The following is a 24627-nucleotide window of genomic DNA, read 5'->3' as shown; positions in this document are numbered from 1 at the left end:
GGATGTGTCACAACTGGCTGGGTGCTTCAGGCAGGTGTGGAGCCACAGAACACAGGACCAGGGCCCCTACTCTGCTGATCTGGAGTGCGTGGCAGTGACTGACATCCCTGGAGCCCCAGGCAGTGCTGTCCAGGACACTACCACAAGAGAGCTACCATAACGATAACGTTACCACGTAAGAGAGGGGATGCTAGAGCTAGAGAGGCATCCGAATGAAGAATGCAACGTAGTAAAAGAAAACACAGGGCATAGGGGTGGTTGTCATCTGTGGCTAAACAGGAAGCCACTGAGACTCTGGCACAGGGATGGTGACTGCACAGAGAAGAGGAACTGTTGAAGCAAGTCTTCAAACAGTCATAGACAAACTCCTCTTCCATGTGTGTAAAAATTAATGTTCTTTCCACTTTATGAACACAGCCCTGATCCCTTCATTAACATAGTTCAAACAGGAGTGATGTATAAGGCTGAAGTTTAGCTGCTTAGGGGAAAAAAAAAACCAAAAAAAACAAGGAGGAGGATGGACACGATATATGACAGTTCTTCCTTACTGCACAAGCATAGGATGAACTGCAACAAAGATGGAAATTTGGCAGCTGTCAGCATGTGCTCTTTGCATCCCTACTTATGAAACTGTAAACCAAGCACCTGCACAGCAACAAGGAGATTTAACTCTGTTCTAAACAGCTGCAACATAGAGTGGTTAAGCCTGAAAATGTGTTGGTACTGCTTCACAACTTGGCTGATTTCCATGAGCTAAGTAATCCTCTTCTGTATTGTGTTCTACAAAGTTACGAAGCACAAGGAAATAAATACTACCATCAGGTTAACAGAATTAAATTAAAAACACAGTGCAAATCTTGAACACAGTAATTGCCAGACAACGTTGCTGTGCTATGGAGCTGGAGCTATCAAGTCTTGAAAAGTTAAAGCACTAGTGTTCTGTGTTAGCATGCACGTGGTTTTCTCGAGTCATAACAAGTCTCATGCCTTTCAGAGGAGTGTTACTTTGAGCTGGGACCACTCTGAACCATTTTGTAAACCAGTTTAAAAACTCCTTACCCCAACTAACACAGTTAGGAAAGGGCAACTGCCCTGCATGCCAGCCATGGTAGGTCTTACTTTCCCAGGACAGGTGCTGACAAGGATACAGGGGCCAGCTAGGGGCAAGGGGGGACGGAACTAAAAATAAAAACCCAAACAACCTAACTCCCCCCAAAACCCCCCCTCTGTAAGATGGCAGTAGGTTTTTAGGAAAGGCCACATCTCTAAAACTAAACTACTGCTTTTACAATGAGGTTTACTTTAGAAATTCTCAAAACATATCATGCTTTCAGTCTTAAGTGGCCCCTTACTGGACTGCTTCCAATGACTAAAGCTTGTGTACTTTCCCTTCTTACTCAGGTGATGGAGTATTTTGGTTTGCTTGCAATGAATTGATTTATGAGAAGAAATCTCCTGCAACACAGCTGACAGCTATACACTCAACATACAAACAGAAAAATCAGTATTAAGCGAACCCACTTCTTCAAAATACCGCATCTTTTTCTTACCTCAGACACATATGGCTATCCTCTTGAAAGGGAAGAGGTAAATTTGTTTTCTGTTTTGGAGATGAAAGTCTATAAGTCTCATCGCCGGCACTGCTGAAAGGGCCTCTTCAGTGTGTCCAGCTGTCACAACATAGCGGTGAATTTTAAGTACATAAACAAGATGTCCACGATAATGGCATTTACACAACCGTGTACTTGGGACTCATTTGCCTTCTACTCGGACTGCAACTTACGGTTATCATTCATCCTTCCCATCTGCCTTGCAGCATCTGAAGAGACACATGAGCAGGAATTCCACAGTCAGTTTTGTACAGCATGTATCTACCAGCTGAAACAAGTCTAGATGTATTTGATCCATGAAAAAACATGAAGCTCGTCTGTAAGCAGAACTACAGCTGGCTCCTCCGAGACGAGCTAGCAGGAAGAAGTGTTTCCAAAATAACAGGTATTTTAAAGAAGACAGAAATTGTGTTTCAGTCACAATGAGCACTGTTGAGCAAAATCTAAAATCATGACCTGAGTTCACTGCAGAACCATTCTCAGAGAACTGCTGGTACATTCCACTTGTGAATAGATACTGTAAGCCAGCGATGATCCTACCCCTTGCTTAAACTTCAGCTGGATCTATTGACTGTTAGCAGCGCAAGAGTTGATGTTCTAAATCTCATCCTTTGTACAGGTTCTTTATTAATAGCTTAGAAACAGTTTAAGGGTCAAATTCTCCAAGATCAGCTAGCAAGATCCTCTAAATAACTGCCTCTTATTCATCCCATTTTCTAGTTCTCAGCATCCCTTAACTCATTTAGCAGAGCTGGTTTGCTTTTGATTTTTTTTTTTATATAATAGCTGTTTTTTCCAGAGTAAACCCTCTGATGCAAAAGTTCTAGTATTAAATTTAAGTTGCATTTAAGAATCTTGATCAAAGCAGATCCTGTCAGTACCTTTCACATTGGAGAAAAATGGGTAACTTCTGAGCTAGTTCAAAGAGAGCTAGAGAGAATTTGCATTTTAAAAAAGATTTATTTAGACCTCTGTTGCTCTTAAATTACAAAAGTTAAAAAGAGCACGCAGTGCACTGAGACACTACTTATTACTTCTAAAGCTGCTTTAAGACTTAAGGTGGCTTCTTCAAGATAAGACAACTCAGCATGATCCAAATTCAACTATCCATTTCTCGTATTTCTCAATGTCCGCAGCAGATACAGATTTAGAAACTTTCTTCAAAGCTATTTCAAAGTCTTCCATAGTTGTTGGCATATGCATTTCATCTCGGGAAAGATTTCTTATTTCTTCTGGTGTCAAGCCTTCTATACGCCTTCTCATAGCCATCAACGACGCATCTCTATTAAAGGATAAAAAAAAAAAAAAAAAGATGCTCAATAGAGGACAGTGAGTTCAGTTGTTTGAAAGGCTCAACACAGCGTTACAGTTAAGCTGTTGCGTTCAAAAAGATAAAGTATTGTAAACTTCTATGGGAAGATCTCCAAGTGCTTGTACAACCTACAATACCATGCTATCCCATCCATATTTTTCAAACATGGATTTATCCTCCCTGGATCTCTGAATAGCCACTATTCAGAGGTTAGGCAAAAGAGGTGAAGACTAACTGGTTTACCTGATGCCACTGCATGCCTATGATGTATCTGCTGTTTATAGTATTTTTAAACAAGAACAAGGCAAAGTAATGGTTTCACTCCTCCTATGTATAGGAGAAGTAGCTGGAATGTTTGGAACGTTTCCTGGTCCAAAGAGGAATCCCACTTTAGAGACAGAGAGGTCTACACTATCTACTTCCAACCTATACATTCATCACAGCTAAATGTTAAACTACAAAATCTGTTCAGCCCGTGGCTCCTCACACTTCTGGCCTCAATAAGCATTAAGTGTCTTTACAAGTGAGACATTTTCTTGCTGCATTCAGTTTGACTGCATTTGGATTTCCAACAATAGTATCAGCAGCAGCAGGTGATGAGCTGGGTGATAAACGGGTAACACTGAAAAGACTGAAGTTCCTGCTAATTCATTGTTATATAGCTTCGAATAATAAGAAAATACTACTTATTTTGTCTAGCAGTAAAAAAGACGGAAGGGTAATCCTGGTGATACCACAACAGTATCATGTCATATTAGTAGGTGAGAATCCAAAGAGAAAAACTTACATATTGTCTTCTTGGAGGATTTAGAAAGATGGTTTCAGCATATTCTGTTTCAGTTCCATCCCCTCCCCACAAAGGAAACCATAACTGACAGACTTCATGGATTTACTAAATAGTTGTTAGCAATTAGAATACATAACACAATAACTAGAATTTCAGAACAACCCAAAGAAGTTGCCTTGTTGACCTCTACCTTAGTCAAATATCACCATGCTTTGCTGTTACATCATAACTTGTGAACTAAAAGCCAGTGTTACACAGTCAGGGGGAGGGAGCAGGGATTGGGGGGAAGCATCCCATACATCTAATTTGCTTCCAGACAGCAGTTTACAAAAAAACCCCAACAAAACGAACCCAACCAATCAACCAACCACCACCCACCATACCCCAACACACCCACAAAGTTCAAGTGCAGCTGCCACCACTTTCTGCTGTAAAGTCATTCTGCTGACAGTCATTCCAACATCAACTCTTCGTGCTTTCTCAAATGCATGCTTAGTGCCTGGAGAAGCACCACAGCTATATTAAAAAAATAAGCAGCCACCCACTGGAACAGGCAGCGGAGGTCAGTTCCATTCCAAAGGCCTTTCAACCTTCACAGTCCGCTCAGAGCAACGATTCAATGTCAGTTCGTACCCACATCTAAAATGCAATTTAGATGCATTTTACATTTCCTGAATGTCTTTTTAAAATAAAGTTTCACCTTCATTTTCCATGGTTACAGAATCACACAGAATCACAGAATGTTAGGGATTGGAAGGGACCCCGAAAGATCATCTAGTCCAATCCCCCTGCTGGAGCAGGATTACCTAGACCATATCACACAGGAATGCGTCCAGGTGGGTTTTGAATGTCTCCAGAGAAGGAGACTCCACAACCTCTCTGGGCAGCCTGTTCCAGTGTTCGGTTACCCTCACCGTAAAGAAGTTTTTCCTCATATTTATGTGGAACCTCCTGTGTTCCAGCTTGCACCCATTGCCCCTTGTCCTGTCAAGGGATGTCACTGAGAAGAGCCTGGCTCCATCCTCATGACACTTGCCCTTTACATATTTATAAACATTAATGAGGTCACCCCTCAGGCTCCTCTTCTCCAGGCTAAAGAGACCCACCTCCCTCAGCCTCTCCTCATAAGGGAGATGTTCCACCCCCTTAATCATCTTTGTGGCTCTGCGCTGGACTCTCTCTAGCAGTTCCCTGTCCTTCTTGAACTGAGGGGCCCAGAACTGGACACAATATTCCAGATGCGGACTCACCTCATTCCGGCTCAGCAGACTTTGGATTTCACCTCAAATTCTTTAAGGTAGGAGAATAACTTAAGCCAATCAGAGTTCTTGGCTCACTTTTTCTTAAGTTTTGCTTGTGTCACTAGCAAAGACTATTATAGTCTACAAGTTTGAACTTTACTGTGCTTATATACTCTATGTCTGAACCATATAAAAGCACTTTTAAATCAGCCATATGTTTTTGTCTCAATGTAAATGAAACAATCACGTTTAAGATCTGTTTTTCCCGACACCATTAACAAAGTGTAAATACACGGCCTAGTATGAGTACTTTCTTACTGATTTCAAATCATGCACATCCAAACCCCAGTTTGTCTGGATTTCTGGTTGCTGCCACCTCAGTCATCTGTAAGGAGACTGACACAAATGAAAGACTGGGGTGTTTCTTTGTGGTTTTTTGTTTGTTTGCTTTTGTTTTGTTTTGTTTTTTAATAGTATTTGTACAAATAGGCTTTGATTAAAAAATAAAAAGCAACAGGGTGTGCATGTAAAAATATATGTATACATATGAAATTCACTAAAAAACATTACAAGCATTCTGACTTTTAAAACAAGTGTATTGGTATCCAGTATAAAACTAATTACAAATAACAAACACTAAACAGACCGGAGGAGACAAACTGCAGCTAAAATGCACAAAGCAGCAGGCCAAAAACTCTCTTTCATATAACATGGACATATTAAAACAAACTCCTTTCAAAGCACGACCAACACCAAGACTCAGCAAAAGAACACCACAAATTCATCTCACTAACCTACAAATGAAATAAACCTGCACAACACTGATTCAGAGCAACTAACATACCATTCTTTTCCCAGACACTGTTCAGGAAATAGTATTGAGCCTCCAAACTCTTAGTTCAGCCTTAGGGGACCCTGCTGATAGAGCCTTTGGTGGCAGTTTTGCATACAGGCCACTCGCATTCATCCCTGCAGCACAGCATGCTGTCCTCTCAGTTGTGCTGAGAAGTGTTTGCAGAGCTGTATTAGGAATCAAGGCAAGAAATGGATCTGTGTTTGAGGAAAGTGATGAGATGTTTTTAATCCCGAACAGTTCTCTTATCCTGTTCAAAGTACAGCCCCACAACAGTTGTGCTGGCACAAGCTGGAGCTCAAGCCTTGCACTGCCACACTTTAGTGATCCCTCCAAAGCCTGAAAGCATGGTTACACAGGTGCTTATTAGATGACAACAGCATCTCAAGAACTTTCAGTTCTTTGTCCCATACTGCTGATTCCACAATTTGCCACCACTGCAAATGTGCTAGTGTAAATCTTTAGATGTAAACCAGATAACTGATACTAATCTCTTAAAAGAGCAGTCCTTTCCTTCCCTTTTCAATTTTTGGAAGAAAAGACTGGGGGAAAGGTTAGAAAGTATTTTTAGTCAATTATTTCAGGAATCTAGGTTACAGAACAGGTCCACAAATGATTGTATGCAAACAGTACCGAGGAGAAGGGGAGATGGAGGAGGCTGAAGAAAACTTAAGTCAGCTTCATCACTAAAGCCAATGTGCTGAGTATCCAGCTCTTGTACTGTCACACGACATGGTATACCACCCTTTCTGTGTCATGAAGGAAGAACACTCCGCATTTTTACTTCAGTTATTCTGGCCTCTGCCACTATCACCTCTTACACGTGAATGTTCTGTTGAAGGAGTAGAACCTCAATGGAATGACTGCAGCTCTACAAGTTAAAGTCTACCATCCTGTGGATATTCCTCATGCAAGGAATTTGGGGTACATGAAAGAACATGAAATTTTACCTAAGTCACAGCTTGTTTAGATTACTATATTGCAACTGCTCTTTGTCATTACTATATGAAAATATCAAATGGAAATCTAGGCAAATATTAATGCAGTATTTTACCTTTTAGCCATACATAAAAGACGAGTTACAGTCTGTTTTTATCCAACAACTTTAATCATGTAAATTAGTTACTTTACAAACAGTTTTCTCAGAGTCTGCAGCAGTAGCAACACAAATGATGCAATGTGAACATACCTGCATACGTTGGTAATGTCTGCACCTGAATAACCCTCCATTTTCTCAGCTATATTTGCAAGGTCAACATCATCAGCCAGTTCCAGCTCTCGCAGATTTATTCTTAGGAGTTCCTCTCTACCTTTTGCTAATGAAAGAACAGAAAATTGAATCTGTACAATTAACTTTCTGAAAATAAATAATGAATTGAAGAGGGATAAGAGGGAAGAATGAGAAAAGGACATTGTACTTGCTACAAAGGTAAATGTTTAATGTTTAGATTTAACCTGGTCCTGAATTCATAAATGAATTTGCATACATGTATCAACCAGACTTTTAAACCAGGTAATCAAAACTGATTGAATATTGATAAACTTTAGATTTTAGTCTTTTCAACTGCTCCTCTCCCTAAGTCTTCATACCTGATGGTAAAGGGATGTAAATTCTCTTTTCTAGTCTCCGTCTTAGGGCTTCATCAATATCCCAAGGAAAATTAGTAGCAGCAAGTACCATGACCATCTTAGAAGGATCATCGTTTTCAGTAGCCCCTCCAACACCTGCATTAGAGAAAAGAGGAAGTAAAATGTACATATATTTTATGAACTTGCATAAAGTATAGAGAGAACAATAGCCATAATTCTATAATATTAAAGGAGCTGCTCTATTGCACTTTAGTGAGTCCAAGTGCAAAAGAATCACTAAGCACAACAGAGTTGAGTTTTTCATCTGTATGACAGCCTGCAAGCAAAAATGGAGACTCACTTTAATTAGAAGCAGTGGCATAGGCCACTGTTCAGATCAGGAAGTTTCTGTCATGGATGGAACACTTTTACAGCGGAATTATTTGTATTTGTGCCATTACAGTGTTTGAATCTGCACATCAATGTCCTGTAACAGCATGTGAAGAAAAACAAAACAACCCCGCAAAACCATCACCACACCAAAACACAGACGGCCCCCCCTTCCCCAACAGTACTCACTAACAGCCATGCAAAAGCAGCATTACTCCCCTACAAAGTTTCTTCACTTCTGAATTCAGGCCAAATGTTTCATGTACTCAGGTGGATTCTCACAAACTGCTGAAGTGAATGTTTACATTTGGTGGACTGAATCACAACTTCTTAGAGGCAGAGAGCACACCTCAGTCTCTAAAGCACTGTGAAATTGCTGCTATATGAATAAGTTTAATGAAATTAACTTGCTACCCTCTGCATTTACTGTTCCTGTTTATAATCACACGATTGGGCTGTAGAATAGCCATTGTACTTAGCCTGCTTGAAAATTTGCATATAAAACACCATTTATGAACGCTCAAGTAAAAGGACTTCCAGTAGTTGTTACTAATAAAATTAGCTTATGTACATACTTCAGCTATGACAATGGCATTACAGCTCTGCTACTATTTAAAGTCAGACATAAAAGGGTATCAACATCAGAGAACCAGAAATATACAAATCTTCTGACTCATGGAATTCTATCACAAATTACTCCACAGATTACCACTTTTCAGTTGCTCCTTTCCCTCTCCCTGCTCACCAAAAGAGTACAAAAAGGATGCTTCTATAGCAACTTCGTACAGTGTTAACTACTTTTAAACTTTGTTGGTTTGCAAAATATTAACCAAATAGCTGTAATGAACTCAGTGTTTTAAAAAGAAAACTCTCCCAAACACTTCTATAATAAATTTCTTATTTCTGTCTTTAGGGGGGGCAGGGGGAGGAAGAGATCCCAAAAAAGTTAAGTGTAACAATTGCCTTTGAAGTTTAAATTGGAACAGGTGACAGTTCTTTTGAACCACTTTTTACTTGGTTTTGGAGAAGTAAGTGATTTGCTATGTAAAGCTGAGAGAAGCAATCAATACTTTTTTTCTTCTGCAGTTTTTAAATCTTGTGTTCTCCATTGAATCTTCCTTATTCTGGGTCAGTAATATAAGGTCATTGCTCAAAAGCTAAAAGATTGTTAAATAACTGGTATCTTTTTTCCTTCCACACTGACAGTTGGAACAGTACATTTGTATCTTTTTACCCCAATTTTATGTAAGGCTTTCAAACAAATTGCTGAGAATGACATTTTGATTATTATTTTTTCCTCCCTCAAGTTTCTTCCAGTCCAGCACTTCCTAGTGATCAGGTTATTTACCATCCATTTGAACTAGCAGTTCTGCTTTCACACGTCGGCTAGCTTCATGCTCCTCTGAAGTTCCCCTGCGACTACAGATAGAGTCTATCTCATCAATAAATATAGTTGTCGGGGCATAAAATCGAGCCTAAAAAAAGCAAAAGATAAAGCAGAAACTGAAATACAGTCTACTCACATTTAAGAAATAGCAGCATATTCAGAGCTAGGTAATGACACAATTACCCCAATGTATCAGCTCATAAGTATCAAACAATACCTAACTTTCTGTCTCTGACCACTGCACACAACTATAGAGCAGCTCTGCATTCATTAGTAACATTTGAGCAGAACAGTTTTTGGCAAAGTCCTATAATTGTTAGGGCTATAAGCAAATGTTTAATAAGCTAAAGGCAGTTTTACACATTAGGAATAACATTTATAACTGTGAAAGTCATCACAGATTGCTTGAATAAGAACTGTTAAAGCTAGGACAAACATTAAGCTAAGACACCATGATATGGAACCTGTCCAAGAGACAGGTCAACTGCAAAATAACTCTAACCTTTCTGAAAACAAGACAGGTCAAAGGCAAGGATCTGCGATAATAAAAGCTACTGTCCTACAGCAGTTGAGATGCTGTCCAGTTTGTATATGAATTTTTGATTGATTGGCATGATATCAACTCATTTAATACGATCAAACTATATTGTAAAAGATCTTTTATTTGCTGACTACTGTAATTGCAACTCTGCTGCCCCCTTCAGTACTGGGCACCCTAGCAAATACTGCATGCAAGCCTGGTAACACATGAAAAAAAAGACTACACATTCTGAGCCAATTTCAAGGGTTTGGAAGCCCTCTTATTTTAAGCACAAACAAACAAAAAAACCACCCACAACAACAACAAAACACACACAGCCTAAGTAGGGTTCTTACCCAGAAAGCAATTAGATTCCACCTCCAGTTTTACATTCAAGTATGTTCTACAGCACTCATCATCTTATAGCAAGCTACCTCTAACGTAACAAGCTAACCCTGAAAATAAAGATGACCTAATTTTTCAGTTTTTATAAAGCTATTTAGGAATAACTGATCTTGAATGTACATGGCCAAATCAGAAGGTCTTAAAGTGTTTGAAGCTTGGAGAACTGTTTATGTATGCTACGAGTTCTAAATCTTGGCAAGGTTTCACTACCCCAGAAGTAATTCTACTTCATTATCTCACTATGTTCAGAAACGTCAATCACCATTTCAAACAGCAGACGAACAAGTTTCTCAGATTCTCCTCTGTATTTTGAGGTAAGCGTGGAAGAAGAAACATTGAAAAAAGTAGTCTTGCACTCAGTGGCTACAGCTTTTGCCAGAAGGGTCTTGCCAGTACCAGGAGGACCAACCATCAGCACACCCTATTAAAATGCAAAAAGAACCAGTTTTCGGACAAGAATCAAAACACAGACAATTTCAGTTTGTTTAATAGTATAATATTAAAATACTAGGTTGAAAAGTTATTCAAAGGTAAGTAAGTAATTACTATTGCTTACTTGAAACAATATAGCTGCAGACAGTGTATTTATCTGGCTGACATCTTTGTTAGTACCATTCACCATAAATTTTGTTACTAAAAAGTAGAAAGAATTTAACTGTAGAACACCTGAAATTTCTTGTTCCGCCAAGATCCAATCTCAGAATCCTACTTATGACCACAGGATCAGATTTTTTCATACCTTCCATGGTCTTCTAATTCCCTTAAAAAACTCCGGCATCCACATCGGTAAAACTACAGCTTCCTTAAGCAGTTTTTTGGCTTCTACTAAATCAGCAATGTCATCCCTGACAAGAAAAAGTGGTTTGACAGATTCAGACAGGCTGCAAAAGAATCAGTCCACAGCTGAAAACAACATGCAGTTAAACTTACTGTTATGTAATGGCTCTTCCATAATTCAGGAAAATTAGTTGGATTTATTTACATTCTAGTGGCAAAAGCCTACAACAACTACAGCTGACATCCAGCTAGCAGACTCAAGCTGGATGCGAAAGCAAAGAGAGACACATTAAGTATTTCACTAGAGCACTGTTGTTCTTATTCACAGAAAGAATAAGCAGAATAAGGCAAGTTGGTAGAACTTATGCTAGTTATAGATGACACCGCCTTCTTTTGATGACAGGTTGTCTGTCCCTGAAACTTGAATATCATCTTTCATCGTTATGAGAATTTACTGAAGACTAGTAAATGGAGCTGAATTAAAAAAATTTTTTAGAATTCTTTTTCAGAATCACAAATGTATTAATTCTTAGATACCTTATAGGCTGGTCTTATTTTCTTGAGGGTAACTCTTAGGGCATTCCACTTATCAGCATGTGCCCAAGTATCATTTTGGTTTCAAAACATATCTATATGGAGAATTAGTTTAAAATCTGAAGTTGTAATTTAAGGTTCAATATAAAAACTGAAACATAATTTACATATTAAACTGAAACACATGACAGTTGCATGCATACAAAGTTGTTTGTGGGATTGTTCAGGTTTTTTTTAAAGCCTACTCTATTTGCCAGAAGATTTTTGCTCATTTAATCCTCACAAAATCACCTAAGCTTGGAAACATGTGGCACACAAACCAACCTTTGTATAAGGTTTAATATTTAACATTTATGTAAAGGTACTGACACATGGTTATATTTTATACTGGCGGTCACATCACGTCCAGCAAGATTTCAAAGGGTTTCTATATTGATACAACTTCTTTGTTAATTAGTTTTCTATCTTGGTACGCCCCTGGGTAGTAAAACAAGTTTTTAAATGAAGAGACACTAGAATTTTATACATTGCAAAAGAACATCTCAAAAATTTATTTCAAGACTCTTAGAAAAGTTTAAGAAGCTTTGTATGGTCAGGTTGGACAGGGCTTTGAGCAACCTGATCTAAGGAAAGATGTCCCTGCCCATGGCAGGGGGTTAGACTAGCTGATCTTTAAAGGTCCCTTCTGACCCAAACTATCCTATGAATCTATGGGTGGAAAAAAAAGTTCTAAAAATACTCAACTAACGAGAAGTTTAGTTGTCTATTTAATGAGCAAAGAAAACCTGTAGGTACTTTTTATATGTAAGCATATGCTAAAATACTTAATTCTCGTCATATTGTATAAGAGGAAAAAGAAACAACTCAGAAAGACTGGCAGCAGTATTCAAACTTACCATCGAATGTTGGGATTCTGAGAAATTATATCTCTTTCCAAAGCTTCTACTAAATCTTTATCATATCCAGTACTATCAAATTTCTTTGGTTCAGACTCTGAGATCTCAGATGTGGATTTGTTCTACATATAAAGGATAAAACAACATAAATACATACCAATGGTTATGCTACTAATAGATTTTTATTACAAGTCCACAATAGCATCATATTTCTAGAAGGCGGCAACATAAACCAGCATGAAAATTATGAAGCATCTACATTACTGCTGCACTGCAGGATTTACGTGGTTCACCGAGACTTCTGTACTGCCCTGGTCCTGTTTCCTTTTCCCCGAAGCCAGCATATTGTACTGATGCAGTTTCTTTGCTTTAGTAGGTAATCAAAACTGCACACACCTATCCCAGTGTAACAGTGTTTGCCTCTTCTCCCAGAGAAATCAACAACTATCCGAGATAGTAGCTGGGTAGGGCGAATTATGCAAGTGAGTGGATCAGAAAGCGTCATACTGAGCTAGAGTATCTCAAATCCTGTAAGTGTCATAAATATGCCATATATATGTGACACACAAAAAAATAAGCAGGACTTCCATATGTAGGATGAGAAAAGGTGATCTGCAGGAAGACCACAGAAGTAAAAAAGAGCTAATTAACTGATACAGAAGCATGGACAAGCATAGCAGACAAGCAGCTCTGCAGTAGAGCAGAAGCAAAAAAGCTACACAGTTGAAAGGGCTCAAACAGCAGAGACCATGCAACTGAAAGGAAATAAAACGCACTAGACATACCCTGTTTTTTTATACACTTAACAGGAAGCACTGGTGATGACAGAACAACTGTAAACAAGAAAAAAGACCTATCCTGTCTCTGTGTGTGTAGATCCTTAGTGAGAAAGGATTATCACTCAAAGACAATGTAATTTAGCTCCTAATAAAAGTAGTAGCTTACATAGCTAAACCATTCCACCCTTGCAGTCAATGCCATTTCCACAGGCCATGACACCTTGCCACAACATAAGGTTGCTGAAGCTAACAAACTCTATTACACGCATATTTGATTTATTGAGACTCTGGAAAACTATGAATTTAGTGTTTTCAGTATGATCTCTTATTCTGGTCATCAGCTAAATTTATGGAGACCAGAGCACAAGCAAAAATTAAAGCACTCTGATTGCAAAGAACAGATCATAGATCATTCTCTCTTGTGAAGCATGTTGGGTTTTTGTTTGCTTTAAACTGAAAAGAGTCTGGAGCTAATACCAGATCTCAAGAAAATAAAGTAAAGGTCTCCCCTTAAGATTAAATAAATCTTGAAATGCTTTGGAACAGGTGAGTCAATCTCAGTCTAAAATGTACGAAAACAAATAAAGAACCCACACGGACATCCCATTTGAGTGAGCTCCATCAGCCTCAGTTTCAGTAATTCAGTAGTATAATTTTAAACAACTATCTCCAAGTTGCAGTAAACAAGCCCACATTTACCAGATCACTTCCTCCAGATGAGGGCTTGTTTGTTTTTTTTTTTTTTCCTGTGTTTTTTTTTTTTTTTTAATTAATTGGTAACCAAGACTGTCCATAAAGCAAAGACACCTTAGAAGGTGAGATTCAAATGAGCACACTGACTTGAACAGAAGAAACATTTTATAGGCATCTAATTTTACAACACACTCAATATTAAGAAAGAAAGACTGATTTTCTGAACTTCATGAAGTTATTTGCAAGCTTACCTTTTCCTCTTTTCCTTTATTTTGCTGATCCTTTTTTTCCCGGCTGCGGACCACCTTCCCTTTATCATTGGGATTTCGAGAGGATGGACGGTGAGGGCCTCTGACAGCTGCACTTACACGATTATTGTGACCTCTGCAATCACTGCACTGAGCAGACTGACGTTTTCTGGGTCCTGGTGAAGGTCTAATTAGTTGTAACATATGCAAAAAGCCTCAGTGTAAAGTCAGGGGTGAGCATTACATAACCAAATCAAGTGGTTACAAACTGAAAAGCCATTTTGCTCAAGATAAAAATCCATATGTCAGAAACAAGACAGACATTTTTAGATAGTCACTAAAAATCCATTTTCCCTTTGCCACAAGCTCAGGGTTCATTTGATTGAAACAAGCTCCTTGCTTTGTATATTTCATAAATAAAAGTAATGCTAGTATTATGGAGCTCAGAAAAAACAAAACAAAACCTCTAATATATTTTCTCATTATCACAATGGTCCCCACTCTCCTACCCAAAGAAAATGTAAAGGTTTCTTAGGAATGACAGTTTTATTTTCACTTCCTATTATTTTCACTTCTTGGGAAAGAAAATCTGTATCTGAGGCCTCCAGTTGTTTGAAACTAGACTACTTTTAGAAGCACATATGAATAAACCAGTATCATGATTGGTATTATGGATTTCTTTTTTAAAATTCAGTTTCTTCCCCATACAAATCTGTTACTCTCACAGATACACTTTTTCCATGGGCCTTTCCAAAATTCCAGCATTAATAAGCTATCAATCAGTCAAGTTTAAGTTCAGGGATATTTCTAGAGAACAGAAAATGGAAGATTCTGATTTGGAGAGCATTTACTTGAACCAGAAGATGTGTTTTGACATATAATTTAAGATATATGAGGATTCAGTACCTTCATAAAAGTTGTCTTTGATTCACAGCAGCAAGTTTGTCAGAACTGTACATACCTCTTCATTGTGAAATGCATATTAGGTAACATGAATATGCTAATGATAAGATCGTAAGTGTTAAAGTCTTTTCACTCTCCAATGGAGTATCTACCAACCTATACTTCTATTTACGAACACCTAGCCACCTTTGAATTCCACCCTAAAGCTCAAAATAAAGGAATAGGGTGATTACACATCTAATTTCCACTTAAATTTGTGAGTTCTGCTATCTTAGTATAGGAATTCACTGTAGTTATTCCAACACAACATGGCCCAAGTTTTCACTGTGGCTTTTTCATATTACCACAACTCAATACTTCACCAGCTGGCAAGACAAATAGAACAGAAAGAGTTGTCTCAAGTCTCTCCCTTTTTAGAAACATGAGTTTGTGTTATTTCTTCTCTCAAAAGCTTCAAAACATTAGGAAAGTTCTACCTCCCAGACTCTATTCTTCCAGAAGGTTTGAAAGTAATTGGCTAGCAGTGTTCCAAAGTTATTAAATGAGACAAACAGAAACAGCGTGATCACACAAGACCCATTCCTTTCAGAAAGCAGGCTTAAAATAAATCATTTAAAAAACAATTTAAAATGTACCTGTAAAGACTGAAGTTATTTGTCTGCGAGAAACAGCTTGCAAGTTCAAAGCCTCAAAGAGCAGTTTGACAGTACAGCTAAGCTGATCTAATGGTCACTTCCTGTCAAAATGCAGAGTTCCATGCCTGCTTTGCATGCACTCCTATTCCATCCTTCGTGCTACCACTGGCATGTGTTAGAATCTCCAATTAACCAGCTTAGATGATAGCTAATCTCAGGGAAAAAAAAACAACAAAACCCAAACAAAAAAACACTAGCCCCACAAAACAGTGTCTTTTTTGCCAGTTCAGCATCCTGAACTAGCTAAAGAATGCCAAAAAAGACAAAAGCGAAAAAAACTCAGGCAACTGTGGAGGGTAGGACTATCCTTTCAGCAGCAGCTACATTGTCAAATCACACTGCAAGGCCTCGGTTTCACAGACACTAACCCAGCACAATTCAAAACTACTTCTGAAATAAGCAGGCTTGCCTGCAGCTGCTTGTTCCCACCCCTTCCCTTGAGCTTATGCTAGTCTAACTGACCAGTTCATGAAGGAGATCAGGGAACCACCTTGGTACACAAAAGGAACTGAGCTTGGACGCTTTTAGATTTTACTGTTACTCTGATTAATACTTCTTCATCCTTTTCATATCAGCTACATGCAGAATTATTTTAAAGTTGATGAGAAGATCAATTCAGAAATAGAGGTGAGCTCTATTCCATGAAATGACAAGTTCACCTTAAGTCATGGAAGAGAAAACAAAAAAAAAAAAAGGCAGCTTGACATTAGTCAAACCTACATAAGATAAAAGCCCCAGAACGTTCTGAAGTAGCCTGCCTCAAAATGGCATCTCCTTCACCATAAACGGTGGCAATCTGCTGGTTTAAGAGTTACATATCTATGTTCTAGAACAAAAATTACACAGGAACAGGCTGAAGTCAAAGCACACTTGGCCATGTTAAACATTCACTTAGGTCTTCAGGTTTCCTCTTACCTACGTTCAGCAGGTACTGGCAAAGACCAGACTTCTGCATCATGAGCTGGTAATTCTTGTTGTGAAGCTTTCAATGGAGTACTGTCTAGTTTAAAACTCTCTAGTGTTTTCATTATATCTTTCACATGCTTAGCTTCCACACTTATCTCCTGCCAAACCTGATTTAAAAAAAAAGCAGATTAACCACATTGCAAATAAGTTTGTAACAGTCCTCTGTTCAAACCCATGTAATGCCTGGATGGATTCCACAAGGTTTCACAAGCTACCTGATTCTACTACAATAGCCAAGAATAATGCACATCAGATACTAAGTACGCTTTTCGGCCTTCCTCAGCACATTTAAAGAATAAACAAATAAATTTTGGATTTAACACCAAAGAGACTTTTGACAAATTTTGCATATTAAACAAGTATGACAGAAAAGAGCACAACCTAATAAGACTGAATGTCGATGAAAAAAATGATGGTTTGTGTTAAGGGTAAATTAACATGGTAGCCACAACTCAGTTTCTACTAAGGATCTATAAGTCACACTACTAAAACATTGAGAAGGAAATAAGACTATTCAAAATGGTACCAGCCTAAAAAACTTCAGCATAGCAGGGGCACTTATCAGCAAGAAGCTGACAAGTCAGACAGTGCACTGGCTCCCCAGGGCTGTGTTCCATTGCCTGTTTTGTCACTGTCAGAGCAAGAAGTCATAAAGACGACTTTAAAAGTCTATACAATAATGAAAGTGCCTATATATAACAGCACTACAGTTTATTAAAGAATGGTGTAAGTATTTTTATACTTTTGTTTACCATAAGATAGGCAGTTTTTGCTGCTTTAATGCTTTTCCCTCAAAATGTCCCAGAAAAATACTATTTACCTGTTGCCATTTCTGTTGCAGATATGTATCTCTGACAGAGTACAGGTACTTATTCATTTGGTCAAGAACTCCTTGGTAGTAGACCATCGCAGAGTCATAATTTCCCAGTAAGGCATATTCACGAGCCAGCTTTACATTCTCACTGATCATAACAAGGCTCATGTTCAACATGAAGCTAAAAAAAAATAGGAGATATTAAGGAAAAAAAAAATCCCAGGACCAGAACAGATTTTTACAACTATTTTTATACGCTCATTACCTCATTTGGCATATCAAAAATACAGAAGCTGGAAATATACTGGTTAGAAAAAGGTCCTAGAACGAATGTCATCCAACAAAGAGATAATTGGTTCTCTTAGAAATGAAACTCTTCATTTCATACAATTTTTTCATGCAATGAAGATTCTGTTAAATCTGCACGTCTTGTATATGCTCTTCAAGCACACTGTTGCAAGACACAGTTGCGTACTCTCCTTCCCTCTTTATTCTATTGTAAGATAAATTGGTATTTTACTGTTAGCACTACAACATTGTCCATACTATAATGGCCTGTGGTTTAAAAAAACCCAACAAACAATAAACCAAAGCCCTTCTTTCAGATGCATTAAGTTTTGTTAATTTTTTTGCCTTAACATGCCATGCATACAAGTTTAACAGTCTGACTTTGCATTGTGGAGAACACTATTTTTCCGTTTGTATGATTCCACAATTCTTCAGTTTTATTTAATGTTTCTTTGAAACAAATACCCACCTTCCATGCCCAGCTTGCACTTTCCTATCACCTTCATTTTCACAGTTGAAAGAAGACTCCTGAAAAACCCTGAGGATGCTAAGTTATCACTGAACGGTAGGGAAAGGCCACAATTAAACACTTCATGTGTAGCTACCCACTTTATTTAACATATTGTTCAAACCATGCTACTTTTCCCCATCAGTGGGTTTTTGGGTTTTTTTTTTTGGAGCAAACATCATGGACTGTGACCACTTCCACTTTGTACCACTAGCAGAATCTGCACTTTTAGATTAGAATAGCACAGAATTATTATTTGTACAAATACAGTAATAAGTAGAAGCAGTAGACTTATTCTTTATGGTACAGCCACTGTCCATATAGCAGTCATCCTATGTTCTTATCCATTACTTACACATCCCATCCCCTTCTTCTCTAAGATACCTGCACTGTCTCCACTTTTCCGTCTCTTGCACATCAAGAATTTCCCCCTCTTCTCCTAATTTTGTAGAACCAAGCACAGAAAATGTTAAAATAAGCAAATAAACATGCCTGCAACAGTCATCTTGCTCTCATTTCAGTACTTGTACTCAGTACCAGTAAGGAGCAATTGCAGACAAGCAATTACAGCTAAGCCCTGGGATGAAGCATACTTGATACAGATCAACTATTTAAAGAACGTAAGAGGTATGAAACTCACATGTACAATAAACAGACTTAAGACTGAACACATTTCGAGACCAGGTCATGGTCAAATTCGGATGCATTATAAGAGGTTTCAGAAGCCACACTTTGCAGACACCAGACAATCTATCGCTAAAGTATTAGGTCCCCATTGTAAAGAGGTGCTGCTAAGTACAAATCAAACATTTTAAACTTCCACTCCTTTTTCTGTCCCCTTCCCAAGTAGCTTTATGCACAGACACAGCTGATCTACTCCTGAGCCAACAACCTCTTCTTTTTCCTTCCTTACTGTTCCTTCCCCAGTTTCCCTTAAAGCAGACAGCTGCTGTGAAAAGTTTCAGCCCAAACCAGCAAAACTCTGGCAGCAGCAGAGCTGAAGACAGGCCTCTGACAGCCCACACCTATCCACACAGAAGGGACCCATGGGGTTGAGTCTGGAAACCTGCTATCATAAGAACCTACCCTACATAATCTCACTCTGGCCAGAGACTCGCTGAGCTGGCCAAAACGATGTCTACAAGCTGATATAACTGATGTGACCAGCAACTACAAAGGCTACCGTATCCCAGTCTAATTAGGCTTTGGAGACACAGTTTGACTTGGGAGTTTTGTTGGTTTTTACCTCAGGAGAAAGAGCCTGAAGATGTCTGTCAACTGCTGTATGGATCATCACACAGATATGACCGAAGTTTTCCCTGCTATATTTAGGAGCAAGCTTTTCCACTCCTGCTCATCCTACCAGATACACCCGTTTGCCTGTCCTGAGAACTCAAACCAATGACTAACACAACTGAAATCACAAGTTGAGCAAGATGCTAATAAACATTTTAAAAATCAAGTAATAGCAAGTCACTAAAGCCAAACTAGACTTTCAAACACAGAGAGAAGTCATAGATAACTTTTTTTACACTGAATGCTGTAGAGCAATCCAAGCAGAACAGCACTTCTGTTTAAATGTCCGGGGGGGAGGAAAAAGCTTATAAGAGTAGTTTTCATCTGGAAATGTGAAAATAGCAAGAATAAAGAAAAACATAAAGAGCCTAAGTCGGAAAGATATGAAAGCTTGGGACCAAAATGACAGTATGCACATAGCAAGAGTAAATGTGATTTTCAGGTGAGAGAAGACAAAGGAAGGACAGAAAGGATAAACAGACACATAAGAAGAATGAACTAACATCTCATATGGGGAAGAAAAATAAAAAAAGAAGGTGCTCACCTAAGTTTATAATGCTTTCAACGTAACCAAAAGGAGTAATTCCAACGAAAACCCAGGAATCTATCCGTTTCATCAGTGGTACTGAAAATGCAAGAGAATTTAGTTTAAACTAGAAAACAAATTTAATTTGTTGTTTCATGTTGAGTCATAAGAGCAGAAGAGCTTTAAATGGCTTCCAAGTACAAGGCTCTTGTGTACAAGCGGGGCAGCAAAAGCTGCTGGCTCTGCTTATGTCTGGACATGCCACTGCTGCTGCCACTTGAATACAGGCAGTGTTAAGAGCTGATACACTAATGCGAGCCTATAGGCTTACTGCACCTGCAACTGAAGATGCTGAAGCAGTTCTAAGACGGGGAAAAAAATGGAGTTAGAGTACTAATCTGAAACCAGATTAAAGTTTGCATCAGAAAGTCAGAGTAGACAGCTCAGAGTAGGGTGTAGGACACATGTGGGAGAGGCATGAGTAGGCACAAATCCAGACTTAAACCAGACCTGAAGGAATAAAAACCCAAAAAACAAAAACAAAACGCAAAACTAATCCTGCACCACTTAAAAATTTTTAAAGTATTTACAAATACCTAGTACTATCACGTATCAGGACGTCAAAGCAGCGAAGCTGCACTTATCAGCTATGATCTTTTCATGAATCGTGCCCAGTGAAGTTATCTATGTTCCAACAGCAACTGAAATAGTAATGAGCTCGTAAAGTTTACAGCAAACAGGATATAAGGAAAATAACCTAAGCACTCTGTCTTGCAAGTTTAATTCTACACTGTGTACAAACACACACTTCACAATAAGAATACTCACTCTCTACACTAGCTGTGAGTATATATGGGTCCCTGAAATTAACACAACAGAAACCTGTCACATTAACCCTTCTCTAGTAACTACAGAATACATTTTATCATTTGCTTCAAGCAGCTAAAATATTTCTAGAGTTTTGAACAGCCCAGAGTGGTGGGAGTTGAAACCTTATGAAGGTTCATGTTACCTACAACTTTTGAGAATGAAGTTTTGGAACTCATTTTTATATTCTATTTTAAAGATAACAGCCTGACCATCATCAAGAAAACACTAGGGATATATCACGTTTCCCACAATGACTTTAACGAATTATCATAAGGAATGACTGTAAGTAATTTCTGCTTGCATTCATACATTAGAATTTGGGAAGCTGCAACTGAACCCAGTATCAAACCCGTTTCACAAAGAAGTCCCCTGCAACTTTAAAAGAGGTGGATATGCAGATGTTGGGAGGGAAGACTAAAGTTGGGGTCTACCAGTCACTACGGGGGAACCATCAGCTATTCTGCTGACTCAGAACAGCACAAGCCATACAAGGAAAATACTTCCAAAGAGTCCTTCAGTCCAACCTTGATGTCTGGACTTAGCCAGAGCCTGAATTTTGGCAGAGTGTACATGTTTCCATTATTTCAGCCTGCTATACAGGCTCTGACATCAAAGCAACCTCGTAAAATTCGGAAAGGTCTCTCATCAAGCCAGAAGAGAAAAAAAAAACCAAAGTAATACTTTCAGGAATCAGCTTTTACTGATGACATGGTGGCCTGCATCACCTCTGAGCTCCCTTCCAGCTTTAATACTCTTCATAACATCCACTCCTAGCAACATTTGGTATCAACAAGCAATTGTGTAATTACTTGGAAAATAGAAGAGTCGCCAGACTTATTGGATACTAAACAAACTGGTTCTCATCCACTTATTGTATTTAACAGTAACGGTAACAAAAGAAAAAACACCAGCAGCGACAAACATAAGCATACCTAGCTGTTTATGCAAAAAAAAAAAGTCATTAGAGATACACTGTTGGCAGATGATCTTGTTTTGAAGGCTAAGCCTTTCAAAAGGCTTAAAAAAAATTAATCCTATTACTTACTCCCCGTTTCACAGGGGCTGGCATTCTTTTAGATGGCCAATGTTAAGTCAGAAAATTTCTCAGAAAACTTAGAAGGGTCTGCAGCAGAACGGATATCTAGAACTGATGCCTACTGCTTCTCTCTGGAGAGAAAACTAGCGTAACTGCACAGAGCTCACTTCATTGAGGGAAACGGGTGGGGGGAAGGGAGAAGCACGAACCGAAGTTCAGTGTTTGAACTAGTGGCACCGGTGCCGTCCCACAGCCGCCCACCCAGCACGGCTCCCCAGGGGCTGGGCGCTGAGCAGCCACACACCTGCGGGCCGTCGCCTTTCGACGACTTTATGGACGCCACGGCGATGCCCCGTGGGGCTCCCAGCTACAGCAGTGACATAACACCGACGAGCACGGCGTAATGGTCACGGGTGTCACGACAGCAACGACCGCGGCGACTCACGGTCCCCAGGAGTGCCCGGTTCCAGGGCCGCGGGACAGAAGAGCCGAGAAACTCCCCTCCCGCCCGGGCGCAGAGGTGCCCGGTTCCCCTCGGGGCGGCCCATGCCAGGAGGGGCGCGGGCGTCGCCCCTCGCCTCAGGCCGAGCGGGGCAGTGCGCGGCCCCCGCCAGGCGGGGGGGGGCACCCCACAACGGCCACATTGGGGCAGGAGGGGGACGGAACGGGCAGCCTGGCCGCCATAACGAGGGAAGATACCGCGGGTCGCTCTCTCTTTCTCACTTACTCCTCCCCAGAGCTCGGCCCCACCGCAGCAGCAGCTCCCAGCAGCCACGACCCCTTCGCTTCTTCCTCCCCCTTCCTCCTCCAGCGGCGCTAACCCCACCCCCGGCTTTGCCCGCCTCCTCCCGCCGCCGCCGGCAGTTTGAAGGCAAATCCGGCTGCGTCACTTCCAGAAAGAAAAAAAAAAAAAAAAAAAAAAAAAAAAGGCGGGCAACACAGCAGTAGAGGGGAAAAAAAAACCGAACAGCAGCTGCATTGGCCGGGAATCGAACCCGGGCCTCCCGCGTGGCAGGCGAGAATTCTACCACTGAACCACCAATGCGGATGCAGTAGTGTTTTGCCACCTCCGTCAGTTGAAGGTGACAAGGGCGGACTGCGGCTGTTGCTGTATTTCTTTTTAAGGGGGGATTAAATTTGTCTCAGAGGCATTGAAAGAATAACGACAGTGGAAAGACACCGTAGCCACCTCAGCAATTCCAGTTGTATCAGAAACGTTGCTGTGAAACAGCGTTTGATTTTTTAAGTGTGTTTCACGTAGGACTGTGGTCAGAGTTGGTCTATGCTGCCACAGGCGTAACCTGCCAGCAGCACGTGAGAGGCTTGGCAGCGCAGACAGGCCAAAGAAAACATGCTCATACCTCCAAGGAGGAGAGATACAGGATGGTGAAGAATCAGGTGCTACCAGCAGAGACTGGGCCCGCCCTGAGGGAGAGCAGGCTGAGCAGGTGGACTTGGATCAATTGGTGAAGAGGGGCTTCATTGAGCTATTTACTTTCCATAATTCACAAAGATGGGGTTTTGCCTAGTGAAGAGCGTGTGTCCATTTTTTCCACGTATTCATTGCTTTGTGACTGTCTCCAGCTCTTCAAACTGTTACAAATGGTGGCATTCTGGGAAAGAGAACACATCGGGTACTACAGGGCTTAGGAAAACCAGATCCCGAACTCAGTAAGCCACAGGAAACTGTCCTTGAATACAGTGTCCCTCATGGAGCAGCAACTTACCACTGGTCTAAATAGCCTCAGCTGCCTAGCAACAAATAGGATCAACAGGTTGGGCACAGTGCAGCAGGTTTATGCTAGTACATTAGGGTGAACTTAGAAGACCTGCAGCATTATGTAGTCTTTTAATTAAGTTTACCACATCCTTTCTCACCCTTTTGCTCTTATATTTTTACCCATTTAACATTGTTAAATTGGCAACTTTAGTCTATCCCTTTAATGAGTGCCCAAATGTAAAACAATCATTTCTACATCAGTTATAAGATAAAGCAAACTGTTGATGTGTTTTTAAAATTCTAAGTGTTATGGTATCGCATCACCTGGTTGATTAGAGCTGGAGGGATTACTCTTCTTCTGCTTATAGGTTGCTAATGAATGAAAAACCTTGCAGTAGTACTTCCACCCCACCGCCCCCACCCAAAGGCAGAAGAATTAGGACAATGAGACACTGGTTTCTGCATCAGCAGTTTGAGACATACACTTAAAGAAGTGGACTTTCTCAAAGACAATTTTCCCTCCTAATAAACATGAAAGCTGTAATGTGTTGCCCTATCTCTCTTAAGAGAAGGAACAGCTTCATGATACATAATGTATGCATAATAAATAACGAAGATTTAATAATTTTGATGAAAGAGGCAGCAGAGGACAGAGAAAGAGCACCAATAAATTGAACTCTTGAACATGAAAATATATACTTTTGACAACAGGTTACAAACATGAGATGACAGCTAAGCGCAATAACATTTCTGCTATTAAACATACGCAAATTTTTTGTTAATCAGTAGAGCTGTTGCAGCATAAAGGGTACTTAGGGGAGAGGGGTGTGAAGGAAAGAAAAATAAATGCGTTTGGGCAACTAATGTTTGTATTTCGTGTTTGATTAGCCAAAACAAGAATTTGATTTTCACTTCTTATAAAGATCCATTGTATTTTTTATTACCCCAGCAGGTGTTACACTACAGAAACTGATTATGAGAAAACAGAAATGGTTTCTAGAACT

At 39.7% G+C, this 24627-nt stretch overlaps 1 protein-coding gene and 1 non-coding gene across 4 annotated transcripts; both read right to left on the bottom strand.

The window, feature by feature from the left end:
- Positions 1 to 2157: 2157 nt before the first annotated feature.
- Positions 2158 to 22712, bottom strand: KATNA1 (katanin catalytic subunit A1). Of its 3 annotated transcripts, XM_068395725.1 has the most exons (12): positions 22631 to 22707; positions 20016 to 20096; positions 17386 to 17560; positions 16515 to 16672; positions 14005 to 14188; positions 12282 to 12403; positions 10814 to 10919; positions 10337 to 10495; positions 9111 to 9237; positions 7394 to 7528; positions 6993 to 7119; positions 2158 to 2892 (listed from the first exon to the last, which is right to left on the bottom strand). In XM_068395725.1, exons 3-12 carry the CDS (start codon positions 17554 to 17556, stop codon positions 2694 to 2696), a joined length of 1488 nt encoding a protein of 495 aa, XP_068251826.1. In that variant the 5' UTR covers positions 17557 to 17560; positions 20016 to 20096; positions 22631 to 22707; the 3' UTR covers positions 2158 to 2693. The 3 variants fall into 3 exon arrangements, with proteins under 3 accessions (XP_068251826.1, XP_068251834.1, XP_068251843.1); XM_068395733.1 differs by lacking the exon at positions 20016 to 20096 and having other exon boundaries at positions 22631 to 22712; XM_068395742.1 differs by lacking the exons at positions 17386 to 17560; positions 20016 to 20096; positions 22631 to 22707 and having other exon boundaries at positions 14005 to 14177; positions 16515 to 16653.
- A 165-nt stretch (positions 22713 to 22877) lies between these two features.
- Positions 22878 to 22948, bottom strand: TRNAG-GCC (transfer RNA glycine (anticodon GCC)). Its single transcript has one exon. It is a non-coding gene; the product is annotated as a tRNA-Gly (tRNA).
- Positions 22949 to 24627: the final 1679 nt, after the last annotated feature.

This window comes from Nyctibius grandis, chromosome 1 (assembly GCF_013368605.1).
Source record: "Nyctibius grandis isolate bNycGra1 chromosome 1, bNycGra1.pri, whole genome shotgun sequence".
NCBI classification, from domain to species: Eukaryota; Metazoa; Chordata; class Aves; order Nyctibiiformes; family Nyctibiidae; genus Nyctibius; species Nyctibius grandis.
This window is presented reverse-complemented; position numbering and strand designations above follow the sequence as displayed.

What these genes read in the sequence shown, in the direction of transcription:
- KATNA1 (XM_068395733.1), bottom strand. Translation starts at nt 17,556, where the DNA reads ATGTTGAACATGAGCCTTGTTATGATCAGTGAGAATGTAAAGCTGGCT. An exon ending in ATAAAGGAAAAGAGGAAAAG is followed by an intron (nt 12,404 to 14,004) that starts GTAAGCTTGCAA and finishes CTTTATATGTAG; the next exon opens with AACAAATCCACATCTGAGAT. An exon ending in CAGAATCCCAACATTCGATG is followed by an intron (nt 10,920 to 12,281) that starts GTAAGTTTGAAT and finishes TTTTCTTGTCAG; the next exon opens with GGATGACATTGCTGATTTAG.